Source organism: Malaclemys terrapin, chromosome 13 (assembly GCF_027887155.1).
Source record: "Malaclemys terrapin pileata isolate rMalTer1 chromosome 13, rMalTer1.hap1, whole genome shotgun sequence".
Taxonomy (NCBI): domain Eukaryota; kingdom Metazoa; phylum Chordata; order Testudines; family Emydidae; genus Malaclemys; species Malaclemys terrapin.
In genome coordinates, this window is record NC_071517.1 from 29,247,263 (window position 1) to 29,266,266 (window position 19,004).

A 19,004-nucleotide genomic window follows, 5' to 3' on the forward strand; every position below is an offset into this window, starting at 1 on the left:
CTCACCAAATCTGTTACCCAGGGGTTGCAGAAGCCAAAGCTGTGGTAAATTAACTGTTTCTTTCCAGGTGGTGTCAGGAATACATCAATGGGGACTAAGCTCCTCGAATTGACAAATGATTGATACAGACCAGAGTGCTTTTTAAAAAAAAATTAGGTTTTAAGCATATAAACAGACATATATGCTATAGCAGTAGGTTTAGAGAATTCCAAACATTATAGTTACCCAAAGTCTGAGATGGTTTCGAGTGATTAACAGTCAGCCTTCCGGGGGCCCTCCTTCTGTCCAGTTGCTGGGGAGTTTAGGTGTCAGGTCCTTGCCCGAAGAAAACCTCCCTTGGACTGTCCCAAAGTATATTTTTTGCTTAATTTTTTATAGCTAACTTAAACAAAGCACATAACTCATAGTGATGCCTAGTGGATCACCATAGGAACCCCTAGTGGGTCACTAATTCTTCTAGTTTTAGCAAATTTATTATTTTTTATTAAAGCATTTTTAGTTATAATAAAAGTTATATGTTAGGAGCACTTAAACCCAAGGTCAGCTGTTTAAACACACCTTTTATGGTACATTAACTTTTTGTCCTATTCTGATTAGCAAAACTGTAAAAACGCAGCTATAAATTATTCCTAGCTATGTAATATTTGGTTTTCCACTACCAATGGCTGGACACACAAAATAGCTAATTCCAGTAATGTCAAGTTTAATTCTCCCCACAACACCATGACTGCTTACTTTGCTTAAGAGCGTTTAAGTGAGGGACCTTATCAAAGGCGTTTTGAAAGTGTAAGTTTACTGTATCCACTGGATCATGCTTGTCTACATGTTTATTGACCCCATCAAAAAAATCTAATAGATTGGTGAGGCATCATTTCTCTTTATAAAAGACAAGTTGATTCTTCTCCAAAAAATCATGTTCATCTATGTGTCTGGTAACTCTGTTCTTTTATGGTTTTAACCAATTTCCCTGGTCCTGATGTTAGGCTTGCCTATGTGTAATGTCTGAGATTGCCTCTGGAGCCTTTTTAAAAAATTGGCATCATGGTAGCCGTTCTCCAGTCATCTGTTACAGAACCTGATTTCAATGATAGGTTCCATACGGCAGTTAGTAATTCTGCAATTTCATATTTTAGTTCCTTCAGAACTCTTGATCAGGAGTGTGATTTACTCAAAGTTGGTGGGCACAAACAAAGATCTCTGAAGTAATTGCCAGTTTTGAGAGAATGCAGTCTCCAAACTACACAGGGACCACAGATAGGCTGCAAGGAGCACATGAGTACGTAAATTGCAAAGGGTACTACCCCATTGTTATGCAGGCCTTTGTTAACCACAGAGGCTGATTTATGGATGCCAATGTGGACTGCTGCAGAGCACAGCTCTACCAGTCAGTATTATTTGCAGTACAACTGTATAGGGGGATTCAAACACTATGTTCTGGGTACTGGCTGGGCGTTGCCATGTTGGATGGATCAAGCCTCTCTACACCTGCTCTGCTTTCCCTACCCTGCCATACAGCATGCTCAAAATGGCATCGACACCAGAGACTTTTAATGGGTTTATTTCCCTAAAAGTATCAAATCCCACAACCATCATCAACGTGCCACCCAAGATTCTGGTCTGCCTGGTGCTCTCTCTCCCACCTGGTCCACTGGTGTCCTCCCTCCTCCCCTTTCCAAGAAAATGGCATTGTAGTATTTCAGAAAAAAAAAAAAAGATTGCAGATACAGAAAGAATAAAGGCAATAGAAAATGTCCTTTGGCTCACAATGTGATCAGCCACCTGCATATCTTCCAGATGTGTCCACTACCTTTTTATACAAGGCACTTCTGTGCCTATTGGAGACTGCTTCAGGGTAACATCCTCCTTGCTTCAGGGTAACAGCCTGTAGAGTTGCACCCATAGTTACTATCCTAACCCCTGCTCCCAAGGAAAAGCATAGAAAAAGGAAAGGACATGCAGGAAAGGAAAGGACATGCTGCAGAGGTCGTGCTGAAGAACATGCGACAAGGAGCCAAATTTGCATGTGTGCAAGTGATATGCTGAGGCATCTTTATCTTGATGCAACTTGCATCGACCAAAGTTTGTACTGTAAACATGGCCCTAGTATCAAATACTTCACTGAATTTATACTTGGTTAACTCGATTTAAAACTCTAACTTGACTTGATATTAAAACTTTTAAACAAAAAATGAAACTGGACAAAACTAGATAGAGTGGATGGGACAATGGAATTTAAATCAGTGTCAACTTAACAAAATCTAGCAAAATCATTAATATTCTTAGGCTAAGCCTGATTCTTAAATGAAATTCACAGTCATATGATTACTATAGCTTGAAATTCAGACATCTCTAGCTGAAAATGGTTAGAATAATGCATACAAAAGTTGGGGTACATGAACTACCAATTCTTCCTGGTTCAAAGCAAGAAAGTCACAAATAAACCATTGTCCTGGCTCAGTGCCCAGAGCCAAGTTGGGACATCACATTGACAACCACAGTCAGAGCAGTAGAAGTGTTTCTCTCTTGTGTGGATTCTCCTATGTCTAACAAGGTCTGAGCTCTGACTGAAGCTTTTCCTGCAGTCAGGGCAGTTATAGAATCTCGCTCTTGTATGTAGTATCTGATGTTTTATAAAGTATGAGCTCCAACTGAACCTTTTCCTGCTGTCAGAGCAGTTATAGGATTTCTGTCCTACGTGAAGTCTCTGGTGTGAATTGAGGTGTGAGCATTCACTGAAGCTTCTCTCGCAGTCAGAGCAGTTGAAGGGTTTTTCTCCTGGTTGGATTATATGATATCTGTTAAGATTTGAGCGCTGACTGAACCTTTTCCCACAGTCAAGGCAGTTAAAGGGCTTCTCGCCTGTGTGCGATCTCTGATGTTCAATAAGGTATCAACTCTGATTAAACTTTGTTCCGCAGTCAGAGCAGCTATTGGCAATGTTCCTTCTAATATTTTACATCCATGTGGGGAATGAATTTTGTTATATGCACCAATATGGAGGTGATGTGTGGTGGGGGTGGGGTCCGAGCGGTTCAGAGAGTGTGTGTGTGTGTGTGGGGTGGGGCTCAGGGCTACGGCAGAGAGTTGTGGTGCATGGGAGTGAGGGGTCTGGCTGGAGATGCGGGCTTTAGGGTGGGGCTGTGGATAAGGGGTTTGGGATGCAGGAGGGGGCTCAAGGCTAGGGCAGAGGGTTGGGGTGTAGGGGGTGAGGGCTCTGGCTGGGGTGCAGGCTTTGGTGTGGGGCCAGAGATGAGGGGTTTGGCATGCAGGCTGCCCCAAGGAAAAAGGACTCCCCCAGCCCTCTCTTGCCGCACCAGCCTGGGTCCAGGGGAGAGTGCCTCTCCGTCTCTCCCCATCCGCGATCGCTCTGGGGTGGAGGGAGAGGCACCTCTCAACCATCCACGATAGCTCCTGGGGTTGGGGCCGGGGGAGAGGGGCCTCTCCCCACCTGGGCAGCCCTTGATAGCCTGCTGCGCAGCCCTGCAGCTTAGAGGGAACTTAGGTTATAGGGTGTCTCTCTTGTATGTAGTATCTGATGTTTAATAAGGTATGAGTTTCGACTGAACCTTTTCCCGCAGTCAGAGCAGTTATAGGGTGTCTCTCTTGTATGTATTATCTGATGTTTAACAAGGTATGAGTGCCGAGTGAACCTTTTCCTGCAGTCAGAGCAGTTATACGGTTTCTTTCCTGTGTGGATTGTACGATGACTGTTAAGATTTGAGCGCCGACTGAAGCTTTTCCCACAGTCAGAGCAGTTGAAGGGGTTCTCACCTGTGTGGATTCTCCTATGTCTACCAAGGTCTGAGATCTGACTGAAGCTTTTCCTGCAGTCAGGGCAGTTATAGGGTTTCTCTCCTGTGTGGATTCTCCTATGTCTAACAAGGTCTGAGCTCTGACTGAAGCTTTTCCCACAGTCAGGGCAGATATAGGGTTTCTCTCTTGTATGTCGTCTCTGATGTTTAATAAGGTATGAGCTCCGACTGAAGCTTTTCCCACAGTCAGAGCAGTTGAAGAGCATCTCTCCTGTGTGGGTTCTCTGATGTTCAATAAGACTTGAGTGCTGATGGAAGCTTTTCCCGCAGTCACTGCAAGTGGAATGTCCCTCTTGATGGGGGATTTTCTGTTGATCAGTTTCTTTGTTTCTTTTCATCCCTCTGCTCCTGTGAGAGGCTTTACCCCGTCCCTCCCCTGGATGGTTTCCCTGCTGCCTTTCTGGCTTGCGCTGACTCTTACAGGTTTCTCGCTGCTCAGGACTCTGGGAAATATGCCCCTCAGATCTTCCCAATAACATCCCACATGGTACCACTTGCTCAGGACCTTCCTGCTGAAGACTTTCCTCACTGTTCTCATTCACCATCCCCTGCCCTGTGGGACAGAGAGATAATCCAGACAGGAGTCATTCTCTGTGCTGGAGGGAAAGAAAATTCTGAAAGGGGAACAGGAAAAGGGGGGAACACACCCAAATAACAGCTGGGGAGGTTGAAATATCATGAGCTGAGTTCATCCTCCTTCCTCAAAACCCTGCCCCAGAGGAGAGAATCCATCTTTCCTCCACATCCTCTCACTGGAGATGAAGACAGGCTGAAGGGTCACATACACTTGATTAAAATGCACAAGTGACATCTACTATGAGGACACAGTAATTGGTTTCTGAGTCAGTTTAGCTGATTCCTCACCTGTGTGGGTTGCGCTGATGATCTCCCCTTCCTCACAGCCCTGGAGAACCGAGACTCGCAGCTCCTCCCCTCGCTCCACCCAGGAGATCACATTAGGTTTGGAAATTGGAAATTCTGTTGGGAAACAATTAATCAAGTGTTGATTATGTTCATTAAGGTCAGTCCTATTACTACTTCCAGACCCAGTATCTCAGTCACCCACCCAGAGAGGCTCCTTCCCCATCTTACAGAGACTGGGCTATATATCATACAAGATCCCATGACACACTCATCTGGAGTAAAGGTGCATCACCTCTGCCTCGGGAATGCCCCAGCTTATTCCCCGGGGGAGCTGAGCGCTCTGCTACACTCTAGGGTACAACTAAATCTCCATTACGGAACGTTCCATTCCCCATATCCCAGGCCAGAACAGGAACACATTACTTAAAGCTCCTGTGAGGGCTTGTAGGTCTGAAACCGAGGCCCATAGGCAGTGCTCAGACTGCAGCTGCCACCTGGCAGATCACTTAGAACTTGCAGCAAAAGGATCTAGCAGAGTTCTAGCTCCTCAAGGGCTTTGTTCACAAAGCTTCTGACTGAGTGGCATGGCTAGCCCCACTCTTTGGCTTGGATGCACTATTTAATCCAGAAGGAGAGAGAGGAAGTTGTCTGAGGAACTAGGTGAATCCTTGGCTGGCTGCTTCAGACCCTGCCTATGCTCCAGAGTCCTGAACTCCTTACTGCCTGTGCCTGGGTGGGACCCTCCATCTGCCCACAATAGCTGCTGCTCCCGCAGCTGGCCATGGTGGTGTTTGGCTGTGCTGATCCTCCGGGGGGGAGGGAGTGGCTATTGCTGCAGCTGAGCTCTCCCTCTGCTGCCTTGGTTCTACTCTGCCAAGAGCAGCAGCAGCAGTCTCTTTCTGTTGTTTCCCATCCATCCTCTGGTGCCCATTTCCCCACCTCCTTCACCTTTGTCTGGGTGAGGTAGCTCAGTCACACCCCTCTTGGATGGACAGAATCTACCTTGGCTTGGCTGGAATGATTTAATTGGGGACGGTCCTGCTTTGAGCAGGGGATTGGACTAGATGACTTCCTGAGGTCTCTTCCAACCCTAATATTCTATGATTCTACGTTTCACATTTTCATATCTTCTGGGCCCATTCACCCAGACCCCTTCTCAGACCTAAGTTCCCTCTAAGCTGTGCGGCCACACAGCTGCCTATTAAGCCCTGCGCATGGGCTCAGGGCTGCAGAGGGGAGAGGCACCCCTCCTCGCCGGCCCCAACGCAGACCTTCCCCGGACTTGCCACGGCCAGGGGAGAGGAGCCCCTCCCTCGGCTAGCCCAGGCCTGCCGGAGTGAGGAGCCCCTCCCTCGGTCCAGCCCAGCCCTGCCAGAGCTGCTGCAACTGAGGATAGACACCTCTGCCCCCAAGCTGCTGCAGCGAGAGAGGGCTGGGAGGAGTCCTCTCTCCCCACCACAGCCCCGGGGCAGCCTGCACCCCAAATCCCTCATCCCTGGCCCCAATCCAGAGTCCACCCCCCTACACCCCAACCCTCTGCCCCAGCCCTGAGTCCCCTCCCGAACCCCAAACCCTTCATCCCCATCCCCACCCCAGAGCCCGCAGCCCCAGACAGAGCCCTCATCCCCCCACATCCCAATCCTCTGCCCCAGCCCTGAGCCCCCTCCCACACTCCAAACCCTTCGGCCTCACCCCCACCACATGAATTTTGTTATGTGCACCAATATGAAGGTTCTGTGTCACACATCACCTCTATATTGGTGCACATAACAAAATTCATTCTGCACATGGATGTAAAAAATTAGAGGGAGCAATGTCTCGGACCATCATTTAGTCCTTGGGAAGGTCCCCCTGTGACATTATATGATTAAATTATGACCATGTAAATCATTCTTGCTACCACTGTTATACAACTGCAACAAATCTTGTGCAAAGTATGTCATGTGAGGTGTCAATGGAAAAGTTATGATTTGCGGACTATGATTATCCTGTTTGTATGTGTATATCATTTTTGTATCTCAAGTTATAATATTGTCTATGTACTTCTATTTCAAATGTGTTTGCTCTTGTGGTAACACCCACAAGGTAGTTTACATCTAGTCTAGCCCGCACATTGTGAATAGAGTATTTAGGTTGATGGCCTATCAACAAAAAACATGGACCATGGAAAAAGCTCATCCACACCTGATGGACTTTCCTATGGACGTTTCAGACAAACTATGGGTAATGCCTGCCATGACTCATCGAAGCATGCAAGGGCATTTGACCAGTTCATGAGATACTAACTACCATCTTGTGCCTGTACTTTTCAACTCACTACACTGGGGGCTTTGCTTGAAACAATGAGTTTCACTCCACATGGCAGAAGCTACAAAAGGCCCTAGAAACATCTTCATTTTTCTGCTTTCCTGCTCTGATCTCTGGACTATGGACTTACACTAATGGGAGCATTCTAACCAAAGGACTAAATTTAGTGCCTTGCATGGTGTCAAGTATCAGGGGGTAGCCGTGTTAGTCTGTATCTACAAAAACAACAAGGAGTCTGGTGGCACCTTAAAGACTAACAGATTTATTTGGGCATAAGCTTTCGTGAGTAAAAACCTCACTTCTCACGAAAGCTTATGCCCAAATAAATCTGTTAGTCTTTAAGGTGCCACCAGACTCCTTGTTGTTTTTAACCAAAGGACTGAGGACCTTCCAATCTTTTGGAAGGAAGCAGAGACTTAAACAAGCCAGCAGTTTATGCCATCACTGCTTCAAACCTGATACAAGAACTTTGCAACGTGTGTATGTATTTGATTCCGTTAACCGATTTTAATTCTCACCTCTTTCTCATATAAATAAACCTTTAGATATTAGATACTAAAGCATTGGCAGCAATGTGATTATGTGTAAGATCTGAGTTATATATTGACCAGGGTACATGGCTGGTCCTTTGGGATCGGAAGAATCCTTTGATTGATGAAATTGGTTTTAAATAGCCACTCGTCATCATTAAGTCTAGCGTCGTTTGGGTGTTGAAACAAGGACTGGAATATCTAAGGAGGCTGCCTTTCTGACTTCTTGTTAGCCAGTGTGGTGAGACAGAAGTTTGTTTTTGTTGCTGGTGTGGTATATGTTATGGAAGAACCACCATCAGTTTTGTGGTGTGTCTCTCCTACTTCTTAGCAGTTCGTCCTGAATTTGGTATTCTCAGTTGTGACCCACGGAGGCACAGTTTTGGTAGAATCCATGGAACCAAGTCAATTAAACTTTGGATCAGAACCCCATGCTATTCAAAAATTTGAAATTTTATATTGAGAGTTTTGGTGGTTAAAGAGTAATTACAATGAGTAAGCAACGATCATATGAGGGGCCTGACAAAAAAACCCTAGAAGATTTGTGCTCCCGAAAAGCTTTATCCTTTAAGAAGAAAGCCACAGATCAAGAACTGAAAAATCTGCTAAAGGACTTTGACCAGAAAGAGGGTAACCAACACTGCCACCTTTTATGTAAATGCTGTTACTGTGAGCTCAGAAGGAGGTAACCATAAATTGTTCCAATGGTATGTATGTGGGTGGCAATAGGAAATTCCTAAAGAGTGTAAAAATCAATGGTAAAAGCTGTTTAGGGCAAGTTACAGCTTCTAACATCACTCTAGTTTAAGCAGATCTTGTCAAAGAGGAAGATTATTTACCAGATAAGAGTGTAAATATTGTAATCCTCTATGAGTTTAATGTGAGTGTGCCTTTAGCCAGAACCCTCCTGAAATGGAATGGTAGTAAACATGAAGTTATAGTTGGTGTAAGGAATTTATTGCCTACAGATCTTTTAACTTGGGATGACATTAAAGCTTTATTCAAATCAAGTTAATATCATGAACCAGTCACAGAAGAAGTATTAAGGTATGCCCTGTGCCTTACCTGCTACCAGTGTGGAGAGTTGTGACTAGGAAGGGAATGATCCTAAGCATGTGTCGATTGGTTTGTGGGTGCAGAAGCGGCAGAAGATAGAGAGACTCACCTGTGCCCTATTACATGTGCGGGCTTGTCTCGGATCCTGAGCCAACGGACGTGGTTGGCGGCCTGATGGAAGAGCCCCTGCAATGGCTTGTAAAACAGCGAGAACAGATGCAGAAGGCCCTGCAAGGCTTCCAGCAGTCTCACCAAGCCGAGAGACAGGCCTTACTAACCTGGCAGGCAGAAAAGCCTACAGGACTTTACGAGAGAGCATGTCAGTGTGCAGCAGCAACTACTGCAACAAATGATGAGTCGCACGGTAGGGGATGGCACCTGGCCACCAGGCTTGGGACTCTGTAAAATGGGCCCGGCAGATGACCTGGATGCCTTCCTCGGTACGTTCGAGCGGGTAGCCATGGGTGCCAGATGGGATAGGGCAACCTGGGCCCTATGGCTGGCTCCCTACCTGGTGGGAAAAGCTCAAGTGGCTTACATGGCCTTGTGTGAGGAATAGGCCCGGAACTATGAGATGGTGAGGGTGGCCATCCTAGACTGGATGGGCCTGTCGGTGGAGTAATACTTTGCTACAGGGCCTTCCAGAGAATATCCAACTCTGGGTCAGACAACATCAGTCAAGTATGGTCGATGCAGCAGTCAAGCTAACCGAGGAGTACACGGAGGCAGACGTTCCCCGAAGAGCTATGGGGACATCCAGCATAGCTATGGGGACATCCACCCCCTGACCTTGGGGCATGAAGAAAAACCCCAGGAGATGACACAGGTGATTGCCCAAAAGAGGAGGAGAGACTTCCCAGGACGAACCCCACTGGAAGGGGGTGGAGAGGCCGAGGAATGATGAACCTGGTGGTTCATAAGGGGGGAGATGTGTGACAGGGTGCTGGCTAGGAAACCCTAAGCCAGACCTCTGTCACACCAGCTCCAATCAGGAAAGTGAATTGGAGCTGGCTGAGTAAGCTCAGGCCTAAGTGGCAAATAGGGAAGAGCTGCCAGCCTCGTTAGCAAGGGGCTACATAAAGGCTGGCAGAAAGGAAGCCAGGGAGGACGAAAGGGAGGAGCCAGGGAGTTAGAGGCCAATCTCCCCTGCTGGCTGCAGAAGCTTGGGTTCCTGAGGCTGTAGGCCTGACGCTGTCTGTAGCTACAAGGTGGTGGGAACTTGTACTGTAAATAAAGAGCACGGGTGATTGCACTAAAGCAGATGTCTCTGGCTGGTTTGTTGGTGCAGAAGCGACAGAAGATAGAAAGGCCCACCTGCACTCTGTTACACTTGGAAACTTGCTGAAGACTTACAACATCGATATCCTCATATTGCAAGAGACCCATGTTGGCAACAACCAACAGGCTAGGCGCTACTGTATCTATGGATACAACCTAACAACTAGCCATTATCATCCTAAATATGGCTTGGCAATATACATCAGGGACACCATTACAGATTTTAATATTATCCCATCGAAGAGGAGACCACCTTTACCACAACTATCAAAGTAGGTGAGCTCCACATTACCAACATCTATAAAGCCCCTAGCACAAGATGGCCAAAACCAGCGCTACCCAGTATTCCTATTCCATGCATCTATTTAGATGATTTTAATAGTCACCACACTATGTGGGGCTATAAAACAAATGAAACTGATGGCAAAAATCACATGGACTGGATATCTGCACAAGACTTATAACTAATCTATGAACTAAAACAACAATCAGCATTCCATTCAAGCTGCTGGCAACATGGGTACAACCCAGACCTAATATTTGTGTCTAAAGACCAAAGTGGTAACACTCTCATCATAACACATGAAGTATGATCGGCATTTCCAAACAGTCAACACAGGCCTATAATGATCTACGTAGGCATTGAAATCCCTGTGTTCTTTCCAAAACAGGTACCATGATGGAATTTTGCTAAAGCTGATTGGAATGTGTATACACAAACTGTTGAGAAAACTGTTGCAAGGATTTCAGCAAGACCAGAATGCTATCAACAGTTTGCAGGACTCCTGAAAGTAGCAGGAAAGAAGAACATTCCCTGAGGCTTCTGGAAAAAGCACACTCCCTACTGGATGAGAGAGACTCATAGACTTTAAGATCAGAAGGGACCATTATGGACATCTAGTCTGACCTCCTGCACAATGAAGGCCACAGAATCTCACCCCACCCACTCCTGTAACAAACCCCTAACCTATGTTTGAGTTACTGAAGTCCTCAAATCATGGTTTAAAGACCTCAAGGTGCAGAGTTCCTCCAACAAGTGACCCGTGCCCCACGCTGCAGAGGAAGGCGAAAAACCTCCAGGGCCTCTGCCAATCTGCCCTGGAGGAAAATTCCTTCCGACCCCAAATATGGCGATCAGTTAAACCCTGAGAATGTGGGCAAGACTCACCAGCCAGGAGTTGCTCCAGCAATACAATCAGACCAGGAGCTCTCATACCGCAAAAGCCCTGCTACACTCCCTTGACACAGCAAGATGCCAGTGATGGCTTGAGTGTGTGCAAAACCAAGTTCAAATCATGGAGCCTGGACACTACTATGTCTTGGTGCCACTAATCCCACAGAGTACCGGCCACCAAAAATCCAGCCAAACTCAATAGCCTCCAAACTGGTGGAGAACACAAAATGACCACTTGATAAACACACAAGAAGAGAAGTGTATCAACAACTTTACCGAACACTTGCATCAATCCCTGAAATATGGCGTGAGGCATGAGGTGTGGTGCTCCTGTCATGCAGGTGGGCTGTGCTAGTAGTATAAGGGGCCTACCATCAATCAAACATAGGCCCTGCCCCCTGACCCCTCAGGCCCCACCCCGGGGTCAAGACGAACACATGACTGGAAACAAAAGGTGTCATGTGACCCCTCTAAGAACTCCTCCCACCACCCACTACCAATCAGGATGGGTTTTTCCCTGAAGGACCGCCCCAAGAGGAGATTTGACCAATCAGGGGGAGTTCCGGGGTGGGGTGACCCACTCAGAAGATGGTCATGTGACCCCTCTAAGATCTTCCCCCTACTGCCCTCTACCAATCAGATCACAGCACCACCCCGGGAAGTCCCAGTGCCGTGCAGAAGACACCATTTCGTTCCAAGAACGTGTGTTTTAGAAATCATGGAAAGGCTGAGAGGAAACATGGACTCCTTCCCCACACCCATGAGAACTTCAGACTTTGTTTTAGCTCTGAGGCCTTCAACCGCCTGTGGAGGAAGCGCTACATCAGCGACAGTTCCAAGGAGGAGGAGGGACTCGCCATGGGGAGCCCTTTGGCCCACCTCTTGATGGATACACGGGAACCCAACCCCGAAACCCAAGCACTCGCAAGGAAGACCAACAACCGTGATGGCCTCTCGTCGTCCACCCCCCTAGAGGAGGAAGGCAACCATGGCTCGCAGGAATCACCGATGGACAAGGTGAACAGAGTATCAGAGGGGTAGCCATGTTAGTCTGAATCTGTAAAAAGCAACAGAGGGTCCTGTGGCACCTTTAAGACTAACAGAAGTATTGGGAGCATAAGCTTTCGTGGGTAAGAACCTCACTTCTTCAGATGCAAGTAATGGAAATCTCCAGAGGCAGGTATAAATCAGTATGGAGATAATGAGGTTAGTTCAATCAGGGAGGGTGAGGTGCTCTGTTAACAGTTGAGGTGTGAACACCAAGGGAGGAGAAACTGCTTCTGTAGTTGGATAGCCATTCACAGTCTTTGTTTAATCCTGATCTGATGGTGTCAAATTTGCAAATGAACTGGAGCTCAGCAGTTTCTCTTTGGAGTCTGGTCCTGAAGTTTTTTTGCTGTAAGATGGCTACCTTTACATCTGCTATTGTGTGGCCAGGGAGGTTGAAGTGTTCTCCTACAGGTTTTTGTATATTACCATTCCTGATATCTGACTTGTGTCCATTTATCCTCTTGCGTAGTGACTGTCCAGTTTGGCCAATGTACATAGCAGAGGGGCATTGCTGGCATATGATGGCATATATAACATTGGTGGACGTGCAGGTGAATGAGCCGGTGATGTTGTAGCTGATCTGGTTAGGTCCTGTGATGGTGTCGCTGGTGTAGATATGTGGGCAGAGTTGGCATCGAGGTTTGTTGCATGGGTTGGTTCCTGAGTTAGAGTTGTTATGGTGCGGTGCGTGGTTGCTGGTGAGAATATGCTTAAGGTTGGCAGGTTGTCTGTGAGCGAGGACTGTCCTGCCTCCCAAGGTCTGTGAAAGTGAGGGATCATTGTCCAGGATGGGTTGTAGATCACTGATGATGCGTTGGAGAGGTTTAAGCTGAGGACTGTAGGCGATGGCCAGTGGGGTTCTGTTGGTTTCTCTTCTGGGCCTGTCTTGTAGCAGGAGGCTTCTGGGTACACGTCTGGCTCTGTTGATTTGTTTCTTTATTTCCTTGTGTGGGTATCGTAGTTTTGAGAATGCTTGGTGAAGATCTTGTAGGTGTTGGTCTCTGTCTGAGGGGTTGGAGCAGATGCGATTGTACCTCAGTGCTTGGCTGTAGACGATGGATCGTGTGGTGTGACCGGGGTGGAAGCTGGAGGCATGAAGGTAGGTGTAGCGGTCAGTGGGTTTTCGGTATAGGGTGGTGTTAATGTGGCCATCACTTATTTGTACGGTGGTGTCTAGGAAGTGGACCTCCCGTGTAGATTGGTCCAGGCTGAGGTTGATGGTGGGGTGAAAGTTGTTGAAATCATGCTGGAATTCTTCCAGGGTCTCCTTCCCATGGGTCCAGATGATGAAGATGTCATCAATATAGCATAGGTAGAGAAGGGGCATGAGTGGACGAGAGCTGAGGAAGCGTTGTTCCAGGTCAGCCATAAAAATGTTGGCATATTGTGAGGCCATGCGGGTGCGCATAGCGGTGCCATTGGTCTGGAGGTATATATTGTCACCAAATTTGAAATAATTGTGCGTGAGGATAAAGTCACAGAGCTCAGCAATAAGTTGTGTGGTGTCATCATCAGGGATACTGTTCCTGATAGCTTGTATTCCATCTGTGTGTGGGATGTTTGTGTAAAGAGCCTCTACATCCATGGTGGCTAGGATGGTGTTTTCTGGGAGGTCACCAATGCATTGTAGTTTTCTCAGGAAATCTGTGGTGTCACGGAGATAGTTGGTGAACAGAAAAGACGTCGCTCGATGATGCCTTTCTAGAGGCTCTGGAGTCCCCGGACAGCATTACATCAGACAGCGAAGACGAACCGGGCGCGCCTTGTTTTTGCTCACACTGATGCAACTCATTGATGAGGATGCTGAGGATGACGGCTATGTGGAGTTTAGGAGAAGGCTTCACATGGAACTAACTGAGCCAGTGCCACATCGTGAGCATAAAAAAGTCTATTGTACGTGTTGCTGTTTATGCTGTCCTTAATCACTGCCTTAGGGAGAAGCTTTTAGAAGATTGTAAGGGCTGTGTCATAGACGCGCCGGCCAACAGCACCATGACTATGTGAGTTGGACTTCAGAGGATATAAACTGCAAACTGCACCTATGTTCTGAACTGTGTTTGGAAAGCTTATTAAACGTTCTTATTGTCACAGGTTATGCTATGCAATGTCTGTGCTTAACTCAAGAACATTTAGCATAAGGGTGACCTTGGTAAATGCTGTGCAATTTGGTCGAGATCCTGACAGTGTTTTAAAGAAAATAACCAAACTGGAGGATGCCTGCTTAGAGCGTTATATTGACTGTCTGATCCACACAAAAAGTTACAGAACCCTGCTTAAGAAAAAGACTATTTGCAAGATATCTAAAAGGATTAAGTTAGAGAATGGTGAGGGGACAAACGTGATATAAAACTTGGTAGCTGTAAATAAAAATATCTATTGAAAAGGACCTGTGTTTCTGTTAGAAGGTCTGTGTGGCCCTTAAGTAAGATAAAAGTTTTGATGGAGCATCTTGGTTTGTTTGCAAGGGCTGTATGTCTTTTAAATAAAAAAATTAGTTTGTGAGAACCCAGCTATTGTGTCTTTGTGGAAAGAGCCCTATTTACAGCAAAAAGCTGAAATGCATGTAGTAAAATCCTGAGGGAAAAATAAAAAATGTGTTTAAAATAAAGCAAAAAAAAAAATCCTATATTGTGTATAAAACAGGGATGTTTGAGACATGTGTTTGACTACAATAGAGCTGACTCACCCTGTTGAGCTGATGGTTTAACCACACCCTCACTGAATAGCCAGGGTGACTCTATTGAGTCTATAGGTCTAGATGTGATTACCCACCCTTGTTTCCATCAGAGTTAAACGTATTAGTGATCAGTAATTAAGTTTGATGGAGGAACACCCACAGTAAGGGAGGTGGATAGGTGAGGATGGTGAGCTCTGATTAATATTAAATGAAATAAAACCTCAGGAGTTTGTAGAACACTAAAGGACAATTTAAACATAACCTCAGGAGTTTGTAGACGCTATTGGACAGTTTAAATAAAACCTCAGGAATTCGTTGACTGTCTTTCTAGTAACTCAAAGTCATTAAAAGTTTAAAATAATATATTTACATACATAAACCCAAAACTGAAATGTTTCAAGGGTTCACAAACCTCCACCATTCTTTTATAAAATAAGCATTTGCTGTAAGAACAATCAAACATTTAAAAGCTATGAAAAAAACCCTAAGAATCAAACATTTAAAAGCTATGGGTATTTGTAGAGTGTTTACTATGGATGTGCTATATCCATTTTATATCAAAACAAATAAAAACTTTAAGCATGAAACATGTTTAAACCCCCCCCCCCCCAAGACATTCATTGATATCTGCAAGATCCCCCCAGTCAGGAAAGGGTACAGTAACATTAAGGATTGTTGTGTATGGTGATTTACTGTTTAATACTGTAAGAAGGCCCTACAATGCTGTTTTTTCATTGAAACAGGAAAATGTATTTTAACTTAAAAAAAAAAAATCCCAGTTGTGCAGATGACAAAAGGGGGATGTTTGGAGAAGGGTGCCTAAAATTCTTAAGTATCTATTAATTAAGAGTTGTAGTGATCAAATCAACCTGCTAACTACAGACTTTAAAGTTTGTTTGAAACAAAGAGTTAGAATGGTATAAAAACCCTCAGCTTTTTGGAGACTGTCCTTTTTTTATCTTGAACAAAACAGCTGCTGGACTACGAGACTAGGTATGTTGCTTGTTTTTTAACTCTGGAAATATATAATGTTACTTTTTGCCCAGGCCGTCCTTACTAATAACACCGGTCTACAATTTTTGAGAAGTCGTCTGCTTCAGAGATAAAATGTGCTATTTATTATGTATTTTGATGTGCTGAATTCAAATATGACAATTAAAACAACTGATTGGCTACTGTTTCTAAGCTATTTAAGTTTTTACATTTTATGTCTATGTATATTGTGTATATAGTAGAGTTTTAATCATAACTTGTAAACCTAGCTCTTTTCACGTGTTTATGGTTGCTTTACATGATAATATTCCACCTATCTTGTTTATGTAACACTTTAAAAATCAGCAAAAGGGTTATATAAATAAAATTTATTATGAAACAAAAGGCAAAAAACTATTATGTACATAGTTTAGTCCTATTCAGTGTCTACTCGGCGCTTCTTGGATTGTCTCTTGTATTCATTAAATGGAGCATCTCTTGTCACTGTCCAGCAATAGTCTGCAAGCATTGATGGGCTCCATTTGCCTTGATAGCGTTTCTCCATTGTTGCAAGGTCCTGGTGAAATCGCTCGCCGTGCTCGTCGCTCACAGCTCCGCAGTTCGGTGGAAAAAAATCTAGATGAGAGTGCAAAAAATGTATCTTTAGTGACATGTTGCAACCAAGGCTTTTGTATGCCTTGAGGAGGTTTTCCACCAACAACCTGTAGTTGTCTGCCTTGTTGTTTCCGAGAAAATTTATTGGCACTAACTGGAAGGCTTTCCATGTCGTCTTTTCCTTGCCACGCAGTGCATAGAATCATAGAATATCAGAGTTGGATGGGACCTCAAGAGGTCATCTAGTCCAACCCCCTGCTCAAAGCAGGACCAATTCCCAGCTAAATCATCCCAGCCAGGGCTTTGTCAAGCCGGGCCTTAAAAACCTCCAAGGAAGGAGACTCCACCACCTCCCTAGGTAACGCATTCCAGTGTTTCACCACCCTCCTAGTGAAATAGTTTTTCCTGATATCCAACCTGGACCTCCCCCACTGAAACTTGAGACCATTGCTCCTTGTTCTGTCATCTGCCACCACTGAGAACAGCCGAGCTCCATCCTCTTTGGAACCCCCCTTCAGGTAGTTGAAGGCTGCTATCAAATCCCCCCTCATTCTTCTCTGGTCAAATGCATCATCTCGAAGAAGTTCACGAATCTGAGGACCAACAAAGACACCTTCCTTTATCTTAGCTTCACTTAACCTTGGAAATTTTCCACGGAGGTACTTGAAAGCTGCTTCTGTTTTGTCAATGGCCTTGACAAAGTTCTTCATCAGACCCAGCTTGATGTGTAAGGGTGGTAACAAAATCTTCCTTGATTCAACAAGTGGTGGATGCTGAACACTTTTCCTCCCAGGCTCCAATGACTGTCGGAGTGGCTAATCTTTCTTGATGTAGTGGAAATCTCTTGCACGACTATCCCATTCACAGAGAAAACAGCAGTACTTTGTGTATCCAGTCTGCAGACCAAGCAAGAGAGCAACAACCTTCAAATCGCCACAAAGCGGCCACTGATGTTGGTCATAGTTTATGCACCTCAAAAGTTGTTTCATGTTGTCATAGGTTTCTTTCATATGGACTGCATGACCAACTGGAATTGATGGCAAAACATTGCCATTATGCAGTAAAACAGCTTTAAGACTCGTCTTCGATGAATCAATGAACAGTCTCCACTCATCTGGATCGTGAACGATGTTGAGGGCTGCCATCACACCATCGATGTTGCTGCAGTCTACATGATCACCTTCCATGAAGAAGAATGGGACAAGATCCTTTTGACGGTCACGGAACATGGATACCCTAACATCACCTGCCAGGAGATTCCACTGCTGTAGTCTGGAGCCCAACAGCTCTGCCTTACTCTTGGGTAGTTCCAAATCCTTGACAAGGTCAGTCAGTTCACCTTGTGTTATGAGGTGTGGTTCAGAGGAGGAGGATGGGAGAAAATGTGGGTCCTGTGACATTGATGGTTCAGGACCAGAAGTTTCATCCTCTTCCTCTTCCTCGTCTGACTCAAGTGAGAATGATTCTGGTGCATCAGGAACCGGCAGTCCTTCTCCGTGGGGTACTGGGCATATAGCTGATGGAATGTTTGGATAATGTACAGTCCACTTTTTCTTCTTTGACACACCTTTCCCAACTGGAGGCACCATGCAGAAGTAACAATTGCTGGTATGATCTGTTGGCTCTCTCCAAATCATTGGCACTGCAAAAGGCATAGATTTCCTTTTCCTGTTCAACCACTGGCAAAGATTTGTTGCACAAGTGTTGCAGCATATGTGTGGGGCCCACCTCTTGTCCTGATCTCCAATTTTGCAGCCAAAATAAAGGTGATAGGCTTTCTTAACCATAGTGGTTATACTGCGCTTTTGTGATGCAAAAGTCACTTCACCACAAACATAGCAGAAGTTATCTGCACTGTTCACACAAGTACGAGGCATCTCTGCTCACTTTGGCTAAACAGAAATGTGTCCCTTTGCAAAATCAATCACTGACAAATAAGAGAGCATGACACTATGATTTCTAGAGCTGATATAGGGCAATTTGTTCAGCAGAGTGATGTAAGCTTCATTATGATTGCATCATCCATGACTTCTAGGAATAACCTGATGCAATTCATATCATGTATGACGCAATACCAGCTTCAGATTGCATCATTCATTGTTTTGCCTAAAAAGCAAGTACTGTCCAAATCCAATCATAGATTTATTCATATATCCAGTCAAAGATGTATTTTAGTCATTTCTGGTTTAAATTGAGATCCCTTCCCTTTATAACTCACTCATCCTCTGCCATTCCCAAGTCAAGGGTCGTATATACTGTCCCAATAGCATATCTTGAAAACTAGAGCCAATGAACAATTTTAACCATCATTTTCGTTCTCAGTGACCCAGAATTTGTAAAGTTTGACTACATTTATTTCAGAAGCATTTTGGCTGTAGAGCAGTGAATTGAGCACCGATTCTATAAAGGCCCTGTAAGGGTAACAGTTGTTGCTTTGGCTTATGAGGCTGTCTCCCAGCGTGACATTGAACTGACTGAAAATAGAGGCCACGGGGAATTCACCAGGCATCCCTGGCGAGTTCAGTTCCGTCTCCTTTTACAATCTTGCAATATAGGTACAGCAGTGTATTGTTTAAATCATATAATGTGCCATTCCCTGCTATTAAAAAGTCGATGATGGCAGCCTCCGTAACGGCTGATAGAGGCGGCACCTCGATGTAGATGATTTT

General features: G+C 45.2%; 2 protein-coding genes across 2 annotated transcripts in view; both read right to left on the reverse strand.

Moving 5' to 3' along the window:
- Positions 1-2,209: 2,209 nt before the first annotated feature.
- Positions 2,210-4,364, reverse strand: LOC128848338 (gastrula zinc finger protein XlCGF7.1-like). The gene has a single exon (XM_054048314.1). The coding sequence runs from the start codon at positions 4,355-4,357 to the stop codon at positions 3,488-3,490; it is 870 nt and encodes a 289-aa protein (XP_053904289.1). The 5' UTR covers positions 4,358-4,364; the 3' UTR covers positions 2,210-3,487.
- Positions 4,365-4,626: 262 nt separating this feature from the next.
- The window catches only part of LOC128847898 (zinc finger protein 688-like), a 42,088-nt gene continuing 27,710 nt past the window's right edge, over positions 4,627-19,004 (reverse strand). Inside the window, exon 3 of the mRNA XM_054047628.1 lies at positions 4,627-4,790. Coding sequence (XP_053903603.1) covers positions 4,627-4,790 — 164 coding nt within the window. The remainder of the gene's footprint in view (positions 4,791-19,004) is intronic.